Source organism: Ambystoma mexicanum, chromosome 10 (genome assembly GCF_040938575.1).
Source record: "Ambystoma mexicanum isolate Mex_15411 chromosome 10, UKY_AmexF1_1, whole genome shotgun sequence".
In the NCBI taxonomy this organism is placed as follows: domain Eukaryota; kingdom Metazoa; phylum Chordata; class Amphibia; order Caudata; family Ambystomatidae; genus Ambystoma; species Ambystoma mexicanum.
In genome coordinates, this window is record NC_090932.1 from 520,347,619 (window position 1) to 520,365,160 (window position 17,542).

Here is a 17,542-nt window from a genome sequence, read left to right on the forward strand (position 1 = left end):
CCACAATTTCTGCTTGCAGTTTCTTGGTAGGTGAGGAGCTGTTTGTGGTGATGGAGTACCTTGCTGGAGGGTCGCTGACCGATGTGGTTACAGAAACCTGCATGGACGAGGCCCAGATAGCTGCTGTGTGCAGAGAGGTGTGTTTTGCCTTCTTATTTTTTGTCAGAGTATTAATAATGTTCTAGTCTTCGACTAATTCATAAATAAACAGTGGATACATGTTCCTAAACTGAAAGGTCTATGCTGCCCATAAATGTATACAAGTAATGTGTATTTGTTGCCTAAATTGAGAGGAAATTTGATGTTGTAAGAGCTTATTTTGTTGGTAATTTCAATGTTATTTAAAGCGAAATTGTGATTCAAACAAAATTCTAAACCTGAGTCAATGAGATGATAGCGCGACAAAAAAAAACATTAATACATCTTAACTTCCAAAGAATATGCTAAGGCATGCATGGTGCTAGATATATGAATAAAATACACAGTGCCATTTTTTAGAGGTGTGCCGACACTTATTACTCCAACAAGTACTTTCTCAACCGCACTGCGGGGGTCTGCAACCTTTGACTTTCCAGATTTATTTGACAAATCTCATCAGCCCTAGCCATCCTTTTCAATGGTGATGGGTATCATGGGAGCCGTATTCCAATAATCTGTTGGTAAATCATGAAAATGTTCTTTGATAACTTGAGTAAAGTACTCATATAATATGTACCTTTTCAGAATAGTTGTAAATAGCTGGTGTTAGATTGCCTGTTTATAGACTCCCTCAATTTTTGCTAGTCCAATCATAAATTGTGTGGTCACTATTTCAAATGAATCGTTGGCTATAGTCCATAAAGATAGCATAGGCCAAATGCGTTTACATTCCTTAAATGTTCCTTGTTGGTGTGCTTGCAATAGGTACAGCAGGAAGTGAATCCAGAGAATAAGTACAGGTTCTTATGGGCTGGCTGTTTTCAGAGTTCCCTGAAGAATTACAAGACGCACCTTATCTAGGACCCCATTACTTCAGGCATTGAAGGGACATTTGGAAAATATGCAGAATGTCCATATAGCTAATGGCAAACTGGGCCACTGAACCATCTTTTATTTCAATCTGGATATTTTCTGGGCTCGGACCTAGCTTCTGGAAGAAACAGAACTCTACAGCCCTCAAATGTTCTGTGAAGGCATATATTCTCAGACAATTTTCCCATTGCTGGTACCCTTCAAGGTCATGAAGATCGATGTTCTTTTGGGTCATTACATCTTCTGAGAGAAGATTGTATGTCTTCTGCACTGCTTGCCTTCCTCCATTTCAGTCGTTTTACCATGGTTCAGGGCAAACATCCAAGTCCGTCTCCAGTGCAGTTCTTTGCATAATGGACTGTGTACTCCTTCCCCCTCCACACCCCACGCTTCGGTCAGTATATCTGCAGGAGGATGGTAAGTGGTGCACTGGAGCATATACATTCGACTGGATATTTCAAGCATTGTGGTAGTCCCTCTTGTTTGCCTTTCAGCACCTTGGTAACCATAGTCTGTTTCGCTGGTTCCAACTTCTTTTGTGGTTTGACAATAGATGAGTCTTTGGAATTTAGAATGGCGAACCTGGCAGGTTGAACCTTAGATATGGCCTTTATTCTGTTTTCTCTTTAAATATCTTACTGCTCGTCAGCCCTCAGTGAAAATCTGAGCTGGAGAAAGAGCCTGGTGCCAGATAAGCGAAGGAATGGGAGATGGTGATGTGGCCAAGATCAAACAGTTTTAGTCAATTGGGAAAGCAGGGAATAGAACCTGGGTTTTCTTGTTCCACAATTTTTACCTTCACTGCTTAGCTGCGTCTCAGCCTTTACTCTCCAATTGTTATGCTTAATACTTGTGGTTATTTTATTTCTCAGCACCACCCACATTTGGCGGCAGATAAGAAAACTAGAGAACAGGAAAATAGTGATGTGCCCAAATAGCATCCTTTTGGCCAAGTTGGAATTGGAGCACAGACATTTTGGTTGAAAAGTCTGCCGTTTTTCAGCTAATTAATTGATTAATCTTTTATTACGCAGTTAACACCAGAAGACCAGTCTCTAAGTGCGTAACTGGGATTCAAATCTTTGTTAGCTTTGCATTGTCTTGCTTCCAAGAAAGGTGCATTGCCCCTGAACTATCCTCCCGGGCCTAGACCGCCTCTCGTTTCATGGCCTGACTGATTTGTACTGGTGACAAGTTCATTTCTAAGCACACCCAGACAAGCATCCCAAGAAGATGGAGATTGTGATTTGCCCAATAGTACACCATGTTGAGAAGCTTTTGCGGAAGGTAGCATTAAAACACTGATCTTCTTGGCAATGTATCCAACAGACCGCCTTATATATTTCCTCTTATTTCCCATCTCTGTTCCCTCTCCCTCCTATGCTTACCTCTATTTTCTTTCCTCTCTCCTTCCATGGTCTAGGGGTCTATATAGTTGTAAGGTGAACATAGACATGTGGAGGTATGAAATGAGGTGGCATTTTGTGTAGAGTGGGGCATGGATGACTGGGCAGGACTGTTTATACAGTGGAATGCATGTGTATGGTACAGTGGAATGTGTCTTTCGGGGGCTGTTTGGCTAGATCGTTTGGCACCATGCTTGTGTGTAATTGTGGTTGGGAACTGCTTATAGGGAGGTTGTTTGGAATTGTGGGTGGGAACTGCTTATAGGGAATTGGATAGAGTAGGAATGTTGGTAAGGATGGGAGTTGGGTAGTTTCATGGTAAGGTTGTGCTTTTGAGCGAGAGGCTAATGGTTGTCTTGTTCAAATGGATGGATGTGTGGTGGTGGTGATTGGGCATATAGTATGTGAAGATGTGCATATGGGTTGTTGACGCGCTTGAAGATGTACCTGTGATGGAGAAGTGGGGTTAGATCTGTGGAAGTATTGTTTAGATAAAGAGTTGGAAATTGTGCCTAGAAATTGAGGTGGCTGAATAATCTAGGTGTGCATGTGGGGGATTGCCTTGGAGTGGAACATAAGATCTATGTGAGAGGATGGGGAATGTTTGGATAACTGATGGAGCATTCTGATTCCCAATAATCCCCTACCAATTGAGGATTATAGCAAATTACCTACCTGGCTGTAGGTCATTACTACTAATACTGCATACACACAGTCCATATTGATAATCCTCTGCGAGCTGTAATCATTGCTGATAATTTGCATGCTGGTAATTTCTTTCAAATTCTGATTGATGGACATTATCCTTTCTAAAGCATGGTTGCTCTGATTGCATTGGAATAGGCCCTATTGGCCAGTGCACCTTAGAAGAATGACATGGGAGTCTCGGGAGGATAGCTCACGGGCAACCTGCTCACCTTGGTAGCAAGACGACAGAGCGCCACAGGTTCGATCCTCAGGTCCGTGCTTAGAAACATCTGGGTATTAAGCACGTTATAAATAACCTATCATATCATATCTGTATCTCCCATACGTTTGCTCATAGCAGGACATATTTTTCAGTGATACCCTAGTTTTGGTGACATTTTTCTTTGGCATACAATTTTGTGGGGCTCTGGCAGTAGCAGATTTCTACCTTCCAAAGGACCGCATGCCCATTCTGCATCGTCCATTCTGCTTCCCCACTAGATGCAGAAGATCAAATGCAGAGGTTCTTGGCACTGACATATACTATGTGTGTCTCAATCCACTGGATCTCCCACACAGCATTGACAAAAGTATTCCACTCCTGTGACTAGATGTAGGCAGTCTTTTGGCTATGCCCATGCTGCTTTGCCGCCTGTTAATCTTGTGCGTAAACTTTCAGGCCGTTCCTGGGAATGCTCTCACCTTGCGCAAAGTTGAGTATTAATGCTACGTTTAAGGGGTTGCTATAATTGAATTGGATGGTGGAATACAGAAATCTATGGAATTCACATAGGAGTTTCAAGAAAGACAATTGAAAAAAAGGTCTGGGCTGGAGTTGGAAGTTGTGGGTGTGCATACTCTTGATGGGGATAATTAAAATTGCTGTTCCAATTCCCTTTAAACTTGGAGACCCCCAGCTCTTTTGCTGGACTCTGGCATTTTTACTTTTAACTCCTGAGTGAGTGGGACTTCTTTCTTACTCTCATGTGTTTTTTCAGACTAGGATTTGTGTTTCTTACTGTTTAATGGAGTCTGGTATACTCCATAGGCATCTACTTTTTGCATTGACACACACAGGACCTTGTGTGCAGTGCCACTGAGAATTGGACTTCTCTTAATGTTTAACTGCATTTTCTTGGGCAAACTACTGTTTCCACGAATTGTAAGATGACCCCTGCCTTACATTTTCCTTGGTGGGTCCAGCACACACCACCCTATGTGGAGTGCCCGGGGGGTTACATAGTAACTTCTTTATCCCCCTCCTCATGTGATACTCTGTTACACTAACTCACTTGAATGGCTGGTGGCAGTGGTTTCTTTTTTACCGCTTTGTGCCATGTATCTGCAGGCTGAATCCTCAGCTGCAGTAGTGCACCCAAGGATTACCATTTTCCCAAAATGGCCCCTGTCGTCTTTTTTCGCCATTTCTTGTCCCTTTGTTTCTTCTGGACTTTTATTCTGTTTAAATCGGGTTTGAGTCCTTTGTGTATTTTGCCTACAGTGTGTCTCCAAAGGCACAAAGGCAGGAAGTGAGGGAGGGTCCCGAAACTTCCATGTGCTTTGTATTTAGGTGTGCCTGAGTGAAACCAGTTCTAATTGGGTGGCTGGCTGTCCTGGGAGACAGCCACCCTGCTGCGTGACTGACAGCCTAGGACTGTGAATGAATGGGAACTTGATTAAAAGGCGATGTGTTTGGGACTAGAGGCAAAGTCGACCACTGGAGGACAACATCTGGCGAAGACGTGAAGAGACGCCAGCAGCACCCTCCTGGACCGCTAAGTGCCCAGTGAAGTCCTGCAACTGTGCTGACCCCATTTTCGTTTCGACTGGGAAGACTTCCTCCCTTGGGCTGCTGGGACCAACTAGCCTCAAGACAAACTCCTTTTTGGCACAACCCCCGACTTACTGTGACTTTCCAAGGCTGCAGAATCCCAATACCCGGGGACCCCTGACCATCGAGTGCATCGTCTTCCGAAAGTGCAAATCCGGCCAAAACTTCCTGGGCGTCCAGAGGACCCTAAAGAAGCAGGAAATCTGCAAACAGAGTCCAGGACCGAGGGATCAAGTAACTTCTAACCAGAGGTGGGTGTTCTTGTTTGGTGCTGAGAAAAAGGCACCAAAACCACAAAGAGCTGCTGAATCGAGGAGAATCCATTGCTGCCGAGTTGCTCTCTCAAGTGCTACCGCAGGAGCCCGCCAGATGTCCTCCCTTTAGTCACCACGAACAAGGACCAGGAACGAGGGTCTGCTGCACTACAACCAGAAGGCATCCAGCTGGAACACATTCTTCAGTTCACAGCTCCTGCGGGACTTGGGGTACAGCACATCAACCTTTTTCTTTTTGTGGTGCTTCCTACCTTGGAGTGCTATTTTACCGTCTTTAGAGTTAACATCAACTCATTTTCTCTGGCCTTTCAGCTTGTGCTTCTTCAAAGTGACTCCTCTTGAGTTGCTGTGATTTTCTATTTACTTTAATAAATTTGCTATGCGGAGCCATGAACCCATAGGCTTAAGGGCGCAACAGGACACGACGAACAGAAAATCTGCAGACATACACGGATAACAGACACAAGAGATCAAATCCCTAGGATCCTAGGCTAACAGAAGGGTCTTCAACTTCATTCTAAATGCATCTGTTGAATCTGTGCCTCTTAGCTACAGCGGTAGGTCGTTCCAAGCCCTAGGGGCGATTACAAAAAAGGCTCCCTTAGAGGCCTTCTCGGTCCTACACCTAGGGATAGTTAAGCAATTCTGGTTGCTGGATCTCAATATTCTGCCATACATTTTATTCGAAAGAAGAGCTTGGAGATATGCAGGCATCTTTCCTTGTCTACACTTCTACGTGAAGATTAGTAGTGGAAAATTATTCTCGACTCGACCGGTATCTAGTGAAGATCACGTCTGACATGGTCTCTGCGAGCAAGACCCATTACCACCCTTACAGCTCCATTCTGGGAGACCTGCAACCTATTGCAGATAATTTATTGATGCCCACAAGTAGACTGTTAGACAATTTTAGCTCCTACAATAGCTCTCGCGATTGTTTCACCATTTACCTGAGCAATAAGGGGTGTTAGATGGGCTAGAAGCTTCATATAATGAGCACAGGACGAAACCAAACTACATACATGCGGCTTCATGCTGAGGTGTTGATCAAAAATGACACCCAGTGATTTAACTTTGTTAAGCGGAGTGATTTGTGCAGCTCCTATATGAAAGCATTCATATGAAGATCCCAATTTCTGAAACGTATAGGATGATCCAACCACAACAGCTGTTTTCTCTTTATTCAGTGCAATTTTATTAAGGACCATCCAGGTCTCAATCAGGGCATAGATCTTATTAATCAATGCTTCATACAAATTGTGATTATCAGACAATGGGATGACACACTGCTTATCGTTGGCATAGTTTGTGAATGTCACCCCCTCATGAGCTAACATAGCAAACAGAGGGACTGTAAATATGTTGTACAAACAGAGCGAAGTACATGCGCCCTGTGGTACCCCCAATCTAATGTCAATGGGCGTAGCCTCAGCCTCCTTGTAGAAAACTCTGCTTTCCCGATTTACCTATAAAGGAAGAGATCCATTGGGCTGCTAAGGGTGAGAAAATAGCGACCTCCTTCAACCTGGTGGATATGATGGTCCACCAGGTCGAAGGCTGCCGAAAGATCAAGTAGCATCAGCAGAGAGGCTTTGTTTTTGTCCATACGGTCCAATAGCTTGGGTTTTAGTTCTAAAAGAGCGGTCTCTGCTCCAAATCCAACCAGGAAACCCGATTGATGATCATTCAGAATAGGATGTAATTTTAAGATGCTCAGCTATTTGTCTATTGGTCCAAAATTTTCAGGAGAAACGGGGTGTTTGTAATGGGCCTGAAATTATTTGTGCAGATCAGCTGATGGGCCTGGCTTTTTAAGGATGGGCATAACCCAGGCATTTTTTTAAATCCTGTGGAACAATCCCCGTTTCCAATGATACATTAACACATTTTCAAATCGCAGCAAGCAATTTAGGAGGGCAGGTTTTAATAATCATGGCGGCAGAAGAATCATTTTTGCATTTAGCGGTCTTTAGTTGTTTAATGATGAGGCCAGTTCATCTATAGTGATGGTAGTAAAGTTGAATAGAGGAATGGAGGGGCATCGCTCAAAGACCCAAACTGAATTTTCAACATCGGCTCCCACTAGATTGACATGTTTCTTGACAATATCAGCCGTAATGGTCTTAAGCTTGTTTTGCTTGGCCTGCTGAATCAATTCACACTGTGCGCTATTTTTAACAACCACTCCTGGGTCAGTATGAATCGTAGATTCTTGCTCTTTCAGGTTTTTGAATAGTTTCCCAGTGTCTGACTGTTCATTTTTTATCATATTAATAAAGAAGTTTGTTGTCCTCAATTATAGCTACTCTATAGTTTTTGGCTGCAGTCTTATAAGCTGCCAGGGTAGACTGGGTCCTATGTGATTTCCATTCATAGAAAAGTTTAAGGGTTAAGGTTTTTAGGATCTTTACTTCAGGGGAAAACCATGGATTACATTTAGTACCTTCCTTGAGCATTTTTCTCTTTAAGGGTGTCTAAGGTATTCGCAGCTATATCCAAATTGGAAAGGATAGCCCTTGACATCTCCTCAGGGGAGACTGAATACGGGAGATTCCCCAATGAAGTAAGCAAAGGTTCTATCCTATCAGCTGTAATATTCTTAAGATTTTGAGCCAGGACCTCTGTTCTATTTCTATGTTTCACTTTCCTGGGGAAATCCGCTAACACAGTAAATTGCACAAAAATGTGATTGGCCCAGTGTTAGGGAGAATTCTCTGTTTAGGCTGAATTCCCCTACCTAGTGAGTCCCCCAGCAGCTTTGCTGGATTTCTGGGGTTTAATTTTTTTCTCCTGCCAAGAGTGAGACTCTTTTACCCTCACTCTTGGACATGTTGAAGTGTGTTATCTTGGACAAACCTTGTGTTGAATGGGCTATGGGGTCTCTTACTCCATAGGGCCTCATGTATTTTTGTGATGTGGGTCACACAGCACCCTCTGTGCCGTGACCCAGGGGTGTCCTAGGGACTCCCCAACATAGACTCCATACCCTGGGACTGACTACTGTCTCCCAGGGCATGTAAAGTCACCAAAGACTTTGCTAGTCTTGAATCCTGAACAGAACCAGTACAAACCATCATATTGTGGACGTACTGGCTGGGGCAATTCGATTGCCCCAGGGTCTGTTAGTCGAGGGGGCACGTCTCCGTCCCCCCTGATCGAGTTTTGGCTGGTGGCAGTGGAAACTACTTTTTATATTCGACCGCGAATATTTCCCTATGGGATTTCCCATTGTTTTAGGCTAACACATTTAATTATTTATTTACGGTAGCCTTAAACATACCGCCGGTTTATATATTTATTTTTATAACTCCGGTTGGGACTTTTTGCCAAAACTTGATTCTAAAATGGCGTTGGTGTTCGCCTCTGTAACTCTGACCCAAAGTGGAGCCCTTTGTTCCACTTTTGGCGGGCTTCTCCACAGAAGCCCTCCAAAGTGGTGCCACTCTGTCTGGGGTACTTAGGAGGGGTGGAGGGGGATTTAGGCACCCTGGACTGAGTTACCTTGGTAACTCAAGTCGCACTCCGTCCTGATTGGCCCAAGTGGTGAGCCGCCCGGCTCACCACTTAGCATGTTTGAGTGACAGCTAGGCTGGGTGAATGGGGGTTTGCTGCATAAAAGCAGGGCTTTGGGGACTGGGACTTCAGAAGTCGCCACAGGACCAAGAATCCGACGAGGGAAGAGCTGAGCCGACCTGCTTCGACGACACCACCCGGTGGAGCCCTGCTGAACCGTCTCACCACTTTTTCCCGACGACCGAGGAGAACTCTTAACGGAGTGGCTCCTTCCCTTGACTGGTGGGGACAACCAGTTTTCGCCTTCTTTCCGTTCTTTGAGGTATCTCGTGGCCGCCTTGCCTGTGCCAAGCACCCCGGCAACCGGAATACCACACTTTACCCCCATACCGCGAAAGTCGGTACCAACCCTTTAACCGGAGGACTCCGCGGCTGGTTTCTTCCCGGGCAGTGCAACGACCCTCTTCTTCTGCTCTTCAGCGAGAACTTCTTCTCCCCTGACCGACGTCGAGCCCTGCTGCCACTGCCTGGAACAACTGCCACCGCTGGAGGATCCTTTCCGCTTAAGGTACTGTGTTCTGCCTGGCTTCCCTTGCTACCGACTGTACGGGGTAGATTTAGTCCCCGGCTTTCGAACCTGGGAGTGCCTGGGACACTTTGGCTAAACTTTCTGAGCCACTCTAACCTCTTTTTGACTCTTTGCAAGACTTTGAATCTCTAACTAACAGTGTGATCTTGGGCACATTTTCGCTCCGGCTACTCTAAGAGTGGGCCCTGCCTAGTGACTTTTGCTCACCTGTGACTTTATTCTTCTTTAAGCCTATTGCAAGTGCTCTGGACCTTAGAGTGGTGTGTCTAACCCATTTCTGCTTTTTCTCTCCCTTTCTTGGAAACTACTAGAGTGTCATCTAACGTTAAGCACTCACCTCTGTTTTAATTAAGTGGTGTTTACTTAGAGTTGTCTAGATAGGAGAAAGGATTGAATCTACTTTCATTATAACTGTGTTGAAGTGCTTTTACTATATTTTTGCTAGAGTGTTTTTAACTTATGTGTATTTTAAATAAATAACTATATACTTTTGAAACCAAGCTCTGGTCAGTGTTTGCTTGTGCTAGTGTGTTTTGGTACATATTGTGTATACTTTACATACTGCCTAACTCTTCTTGAGAGAAGTCTGACTGCTCAGCCACAGCTACCAGGTAAATCTGGGTGGTACAGACTGCTACCAAAGGGGTTTACTGCTCTACCTGTAGTCTTAAATCTTTTGCAGTGTTCCCCAAGGGAACTGCACAGGTTTCTGCCTAACACTGGTGTACAGCGGTGGGATTTGTATTGAGTATACATTTTATTGTGCTTTAGATACCTTAGTGCAACTAACCACAAAGCTTAGCACTGAAAAAGTAAAACCTCTAACATGTCAGTTATAGAAAGCTATAGTCAAGAGTCCCTTGCAGCCAAAACTGCTGATTGTTTAAGAGTGCTCTGTAAACATAAGGATCTCCTGACTAAGGGCAAGAAAATGGAGCTGATTGAAAGATTGTTAGCTAACCAAAGTCTGGGTGATGGTTCAGAGGAACCTACCACTCCAGCGACTGTAGATGACAGTGTTGAAGTTAACATGGAGCAAAATGTTGATGTTTCTGAGGAAGAGTCAGAAGAGGAGGGTGAGGCTGTTGTAACTGTCCCCCCTAGGCCTCTGCCTGCTCTACCTGCTGTACCTACTGGACCTTTACCAGGTCCCACATTTAGTCCTCAGTACTTTGAACTGGAGAAAATGAAGCTAGAATTGGAGTATAAGAAACTTAATGCTCAAACTGACAAAGAACTAAGGCTAAGGGAAATGGAGCTCAAGTATGACTTAGAAATGAAGAAATTATCTGTTGAGAATGTTTCTCTCTCTGGCTCCTCTAGAAGTTCCAGTCCTAAAAGACCCCGGATGCCTAAAGAATTGGTTGGTATGTATGAGCCTAAGTTGGATGTGTTGGATTGGTTGTCTCTGTTTGAATATAATCATGGGCTCCAGAACATCACAGGAAATGACTTACTCACCTGGTTGTTCTCTAGGCTTCCCCCTGTTGCAACTGATGTGGTAATGGAGATGGGGGAGGAGGATAGGAAGGACTATGAATGTGTGAAACTAGCTTTGATAGCTAGGTTTGGGAAGACCCCTTCCCAGTATCTTAAGAGGTTTAGGAGCCTCAAAAAGCATGATGGTACCCCTTGGGCTACCTGGGTGAGTGAATGTTTGAAAAACTTAGAGGGATGGATTAAGGGTTACAAGGTGAACACTTATGAAGGTATGAAGAATTTGTTTATGTTGGAGACTATTTATGATGCCTGCTCTCCTGAGCTCAGACAACACTTGGCTGATTCCAAGGAATTAGATTCCCGGAAACTAGCTAAGGCTGCTGACTGGTGGGTTGCCAACAGGGCCACTCACAAGGATTCTGGGGTAACTCAGAAGAAGGATGGGGAGAAACAGTCTAAAAAGGACTCCAAAGAGAATTCTAATAATTCCTATCCCAAAGAGGGCCCCAAACCACAAAATAACCAGGGTAAGCCACATGGGAAACCTAGTCAGGCTACTGTACCTTCTGGCCACAAGCCAGAAGGAGGTCAGAACAAGCCACCCTTCCAGAGAGCATTTGGACAATGCTATGTCTGTCAGGGTACTGACCATATCAAAGGAGATCCCAAGTGCAAGGGTAAACCTGCAGGGATCAGCACAGTCTCCTTAGCCTTCACTCCTGAGGATGAAGTACAGATGGCTAGTGCCCACTTTGAACTCTTTGCTGAAGAACCCTTGGGTCTTCAAGCAACTGTAAACTTAGAGCCTATGGGTCTGGTTAGTCCCCAGAATAGGGTTGTGTATAACTCCCTACCTGTTAACTCTAAGGTGTATTATGTGGACAGTGTTCTTGTCAATGGCCAGGATACTCCTGCCAGGAGAGACACTGGGGCCAGCAGAACAGTAGTGGATGAAAGCTTCTTTCAACCTGAGGATGTGGCCAAAGCACCCAAAGGTCCCACTAAGGTGTCTGGAGGCCCTGTCCAAATGGTTCCTATTCTACCAGCCCTCATTCAGTGTAACAACATGACAGTGAGGATCCCTGTCAGTGTTCAGACTGAGGTACCTGGGAAGGTCCTGTTGGGGAATGACCTAAGAACTCTAGGAGTAGTGTCCCATACCCCCAGGCCTCCCAGTATGGAGAAGCAGAACTTAACCAAATTGGCTAGAAAGGCTACCTTGAAGGACCCTTCTAAGCCTGTGGGACCCTCTACTGAGAACCCCACTACAAGCCCTGGTTTTAGTAAGTTGACCTCTAACCCAGGCACAGTTCAGGATAGTATGCTAGGAACATGGGAGCCCCAACCAAGCTCCACCCTTGTTCCCCTAGTTTCAGAGTCTCTGACCCCCCCTGCTTCTGAGGAAGAGGTGGATAGACCAACTAGGCCCCTATCTGAACCTGAGAGAACTGGTAATTCTCAGTGCTGGTGGAAAACCAGAAAAGAAAAGTCTAAGGCCAGAAACCTTCAGACTGTTGGACCTTCTACTGAAGACCCCAACTCAAATCCTAATATTAGGGGGGAAACTCCTAAAATAGGTAAGGGTAGATCTAAGAGGAAGGGGAAGCAGGTACATTGCCTAACCCCAACCCCTCCAACCAAGAGGCCTAAGACCCAACCTGCTCCCACAAGAGAGGTGGTGAGGAACCTTGGAGGCCCCTCTAGATCTAAGGGAATCCTTTATAAGGACCCCTTGAAAAAGCCTAACATAGGTTCAGAAGTTGTACCAACTTCTGAGGGACTGGTCAACCAGATCCCCTATAACAAAAAGACTGATGTTCCTCAAAGGGTCTGTAGGTCCGTTAGCTTGCAAAAGAAAACCTTTGAGTTCTCCCTTAAGCATAGGTCAAGGTGTCACCATCAAAATGCTGATGGACTCTCTAGGATGTATATCATCGACTAGAGGTATGAGGTTCATCCAGGAGTGGATTAAATCCTCCTGTCCCTTAGTCTGGGGGGGGCGAGTGTTAGGGAGAATTCTCTGTTTAGGCTGAATTCCCCTACCTAGTGAGTCCCCCAGCAGCTTTGCTGGATTTCTGGGGTTTAATTTTTTTCTCCTGCCAAGAGTGAGACTCTTTTACCCTCACTCTTGGACATGTTGAAGTGTGTTATCTTGGACAAACCTTGTGTTGAATGGGCTATGGGGTCTCTTACTCCATAGGGCCTCATGTATTTTTGTGATGTGGGTCACACAGCACCCTCTGTGCCGTGACCCAGGGGTGTCCTAGGGACTCCCCAACATAGACTCCATACCCTGGGACTGACTACTGTCTCCCAGGGCATGTAAAGTCACCAAAGACTTTGCTAGTCTTGAATCCTGAACAGAACCAGTACAAACCATCATATTGTGGACGTACTGGCTGGGGCAATTCGATTGCCCCAGGGTCTGTTAGTCGAGGGGGCACGTCTCCGTCCCCCCTGATCGAGTTTTGGCTGGTGGCAGTGGAAACTACTTTTTATATTCGACCGCGAATATTTCCCTATGGGATTTCCCATTGTTTTAGGCTAACACATTTAATTATTTATTTACGGTAGCCTTAAACATACCGCCGGTTTATATATTTATTTTTATAACTCCGGTTGGGACTTTTTGCCAAAACTTGATTCTAAAATGGCGTTGGTGTTCGCCTCTGTAACTCTGACCCAAAGTGGAGCCCTTTGTTCCACTTTTGGCGGGCTTCTCCACAGAAGCCCTCCAAAGTGGTGCCACTCTGTCTGGGGTACTTAGGAGGGGTGGAGGGGGATTTAGGCACCCTGGACTGAGTTACCTTGGTAACTCAAGTCGCACTCCGTCCTGATTGGCCCAAGTGGTGAGCCGCCCGGCTCACCACTTAGCATGTTTGAGTGACAGCTAGGCTGGGTGAATGGGGGTTTGCTGCATAAAAGCAGGGCTTTGGGGACTGGGACTTCAGAAGTCGCCACAGGACCAAGAATCCGACGAGGGAAGAGCTGAGCCGACCTGCTTCGACGACACCACCCGGTGGAGCCCTGCTGAACCGTCTCACCACTTTTTCCCGACGACCGAGGAGAACTCTTAACGGAGTGGCTCCTTCCCTTGACTGGTGGGGACAACCAGTTTTCGCCTTCTTTCCGTTCTTTGAGGTATCTCGTGGCCGCCTTGCCTGTGCCAAGCACCCCGGCAACCGGAATACCACACTTTACCCCCATACCGCGAAAGTCGGTACCAACCCTTTAACCGGAGGACTCCGCGGCTGGTTTCTTCCCGGGCAGTGCAACGACCCTCTTCTTCTGCTCTTCAGCGAGAACTTCTTCTCCCCTGACCGACGTCGAGCCCTGCTGCCACTGCCTGGAACAACTGCCACCGCTGGAGGATCCTTTCCGCTTAAGGTACTGTGTTCTGCCTGGCTTCCCTTGCTACCGACTGTACGGGGTAGATTTAGTCCCCGGCTTTCGAACCTGGGAGTGCCTGGGACACTTTGGCTAAACTTTCTGAGCCACTCTAACCTCTTTTTGACTCTTTGCAAGACTTTGAATCTCTAACTAACAGTGTGATCTTGGGCACATTTTCGCTCCGGCTACTCTAAGAGTGGGCCCTGCCTAGTGACTTTTGCTCACCTGTGACTTTATTCTTCTTTAAGCCTATTGCAAGTGCTCTGGACCTTAGAGTGGTGTGTCTAACCCATTTCTGCTTTTTCTCTCCCTTTCTTGGAAACTACTAGAGTGTCATCTAACGTTAAGCACTCACCTCTGTTTTAATTAAGTGGTGTTTACTTAGAGTTGTCTAGATAGGAGAAAGGATTGAATCTACTTTCATTATAACTGTGTTGAAGTGCTTTTACTATATTTTTGCTAGAGTGTTTTTAACTTATGTGTATTTTAAATAAATAACTATATACTTTTGAAACCAAGCTCTGGTCAGTGTTTGCTTGTGCTAGTGTGTTTTGGTACATATTGTGTATACTTTACATACTGCCTAACTCTTCTTGAGAGAAGTCTGACTGCTCAGCCACAGCTACCAGGTAAATCTGGGTGGTACAGACTGCTACCAAAGGGGTTTACTGCTCTACCTGTAGTCTTAAATCTTTTGCAGTGTTCCCCAAGGGAACTGCACAGGTTTCTGCCTAACACCCAGGGGCAAGGTAATGCAGACAAATCAATCGCCCTAATCTTGTGGCATGCCACCCAGTCTAGGGTGTGACCTAAACTATGGGTAGGCACATGAATCAGTTGTTCAAAGCCAATCTCTGTCAAAGCTGATTGGAGTTCAAGCACAGCCGCATCATCCTTATGCTCTAGCCATAGATTAATATCACCCACAATAAGAAAACTAGAATTGGGTTTCAACAAAGGGAGAAGGAATCTAGAGATGCCAGCTAAGAAATCCTCAGAGTGTAGGAGGCCTATATATCACTGACATCATTCGTAGCTTCTGTATTCAGTCCCATTTTGACAGAGATTCTACCCCCTCCATGATGGAGCCTTTAGGTTCCCAATGGTAAGTGATTAGAGCGACCATGCCACCCTACCCCCTTCCCATCACACCTAAACATACCATAACCAGTGGGAAATGCAAAGTTTAGAGAAGGTCCCGTGGCGACAAGGGCCCAGGTTTCTGAAATGGCACAGACCTCAATGCTATTTTCCTCTAGATATGTTGCCACCTCTGTAGCATGTTTCAAAAGTGATCTTGTATTCAACATGAGAAATCAAATTTTTGTTGTAGGCAACATTACAGTTCTATGGTCAGTTGTAGCAGCCACAGATTCCGTCCCAGGGGCAAAATCTGAAGCTTCCAGAGTAATATTCACAGAAGCTGAAGCTACAGCCATATTAAGATCTAGGTCCCCAGTACAGGAAGCATACTTCTTGCAGCTATCTCCTAAGGGAGAATCAACTTCACTAGAGAACGGCCCTAGATCGATAACCAGTATGCTGGAGGTTATCTCCTCCATGTGCATGATGTTGCATGAGCTTTGAACCGTTAAATTATCATGCGAGTCATTAATAAGGGCAGTACCTACTATGGGTTCCTTGGACATCGCGGTGCGAATCGTAGATCTAGTTACATCAAATATTCCTCTTGCAGCATTGATAGCCGCCAGCACTTCCACAATGCCCATAACGGAAGGGAATACTCTTCCACACTTACGGCCCTGCATGGACCGGCACAGACCGGCTGGGCTCCTTCGCGCCGGGTTTAAAGTTAAATGCACGTCTGAACTACAAATGGGAATGTAGTTCAGAACAGCACCAACTCGTGCGTTCAGAGTAAACCTGTTTTTAAATCGCACAAATAAAATGTAACAAGATCAATTCAGGTACCCCGCCAGGATCTCACTGAAGACAATAATTAAGAATACACATTAACACGAAAATTAAAAGGCTGAAGCAATTTAAAATCTAGTTACAAAATAGAAAGCTAAACACGTGTAGATAAAAAAACAGCAGCAATTAACAGAATCTCTGAAGCAGAGCAAAGACGCAGCCCTTAAATACCGACACAGACCGGCTGGGCTACTTCGTGCTGGCCCGTTCTTGCCGGGTTTAAAGTTAAATGCGCGTCTGAACTATACATGGCAATGGGTATTGTAGTTCAGAACAGAGCCAGCGTGTGCGTGCAGAGTAAACCTCTGTTTTAAATCGCACAAAGCAAATACTGTGACAAGATCTATACAGGTTCCCCGTGAGGATATAACTAAAGGTAACAATTAAGAATACACATTAGAAAGGCTGAAACAATTTAAAATAGAGTTACAAAATAGAAGGCTAAAAACGTGTAGATAAAAAGCAGCAGCAATTAAGTGAACTAGTGGCTATTTAAAAACATGTTCCAAGAAGAGAGCATCAGACCTTTAAACTGGCCCATTGAGTTTGGCTGTCCTGGCTCCCTAAGGGCCCCCCTTGTGAACATATTGTCTTTGGCAGTGCTTGTTCCCTTACAGATTTTAATTGTTGAACACTATTATTGCGGGATAAAACACTGCCTGCATCTCTCTGGGAGTGTTTTTGTAGAATAGCAGTATACCCTATAACCTTTCCCTTCCTTATAACTCACTACTGCAAAGGTGATACAAAATAAGTGTTATTCTCCAGCATGGGGTCTGGCATGGATTTACATGCTCATGAATATTCCCCGTCGTCAGGCTGGGAATCCTAAGTAAAAGAAAAATCAGTTTCAGTTTCGTTTCTGAACTGTCTTTCTCCTAATAACTAATCCCTTTTCTTTGGGTCATACTGCCCTCTACCTAAGCCCCTCCTCAGGCAGCAATCTTCAGATTTTTACTGCACGTTCAAGTGTTGGGCGTCGTCGTGCTTAGCTCTCGAGCTTTTACTGCGTATTGCGTTTTTTCAAAGAATTTTCTCTTTTTCGGTGAAATCGAGCCTCAAGCTCCACCGATTCTTCTTCCGTTTAACGGGCACCGGTTTCGGAAATCTCTATGCCCTTCAAGGGTGGATTTTTGTCAAATTTCACATCTTGGAGGATTCCGGAAGATCTTTGAGGCCTACCCCACGTGGGCATGGCCGAACATAAAGGAGACTTGACGCCGGTTGGATCCAAGCTGTTTAGGATCTGCCCAGGATGTGGACTACAGAACGTCTTCAAGGAGGATGAGCACTCCCGGTGTCTCTACTGCCTGCACTCCGACAAGTCGCACGTGGAGGAGGACTGTGCGTTCTGCAAGGACATGTCCGCCCGTACCATGAAGGACCGGTGCAAACGGCTCGCTGACTGGCTGGAGGCGAAAAGGTGAGCCCAAGAAGAAGTCTGAGCGGTCTTCTAAGAACTTTG

The 17,542-nt window shown here is 45.3% G+C and overlaps 1 protein-coding gene across 1 annotated transcript in view; it reads left to right on the forward strand.

Annotated features, from left to right (window-relative positions):
* Positions 1 to 17,542, forward strand: part of PAK2 (p21 (RAC1) activated kinase 2) — a 1,353,994-nt gene that overhangs the window by 960,647 nt on the left and 375,805 nt on the right. The window contains exon 11 of the mRNA XM_069618088.1: positions 20 to 137. Coding sequence (XP_069474189.1) covers positions 20 to 137 — 118 coding nt within the window. The remainder of the gene's footprint in view (positions 1 to 19; positions 138 to 17,542) is intronic.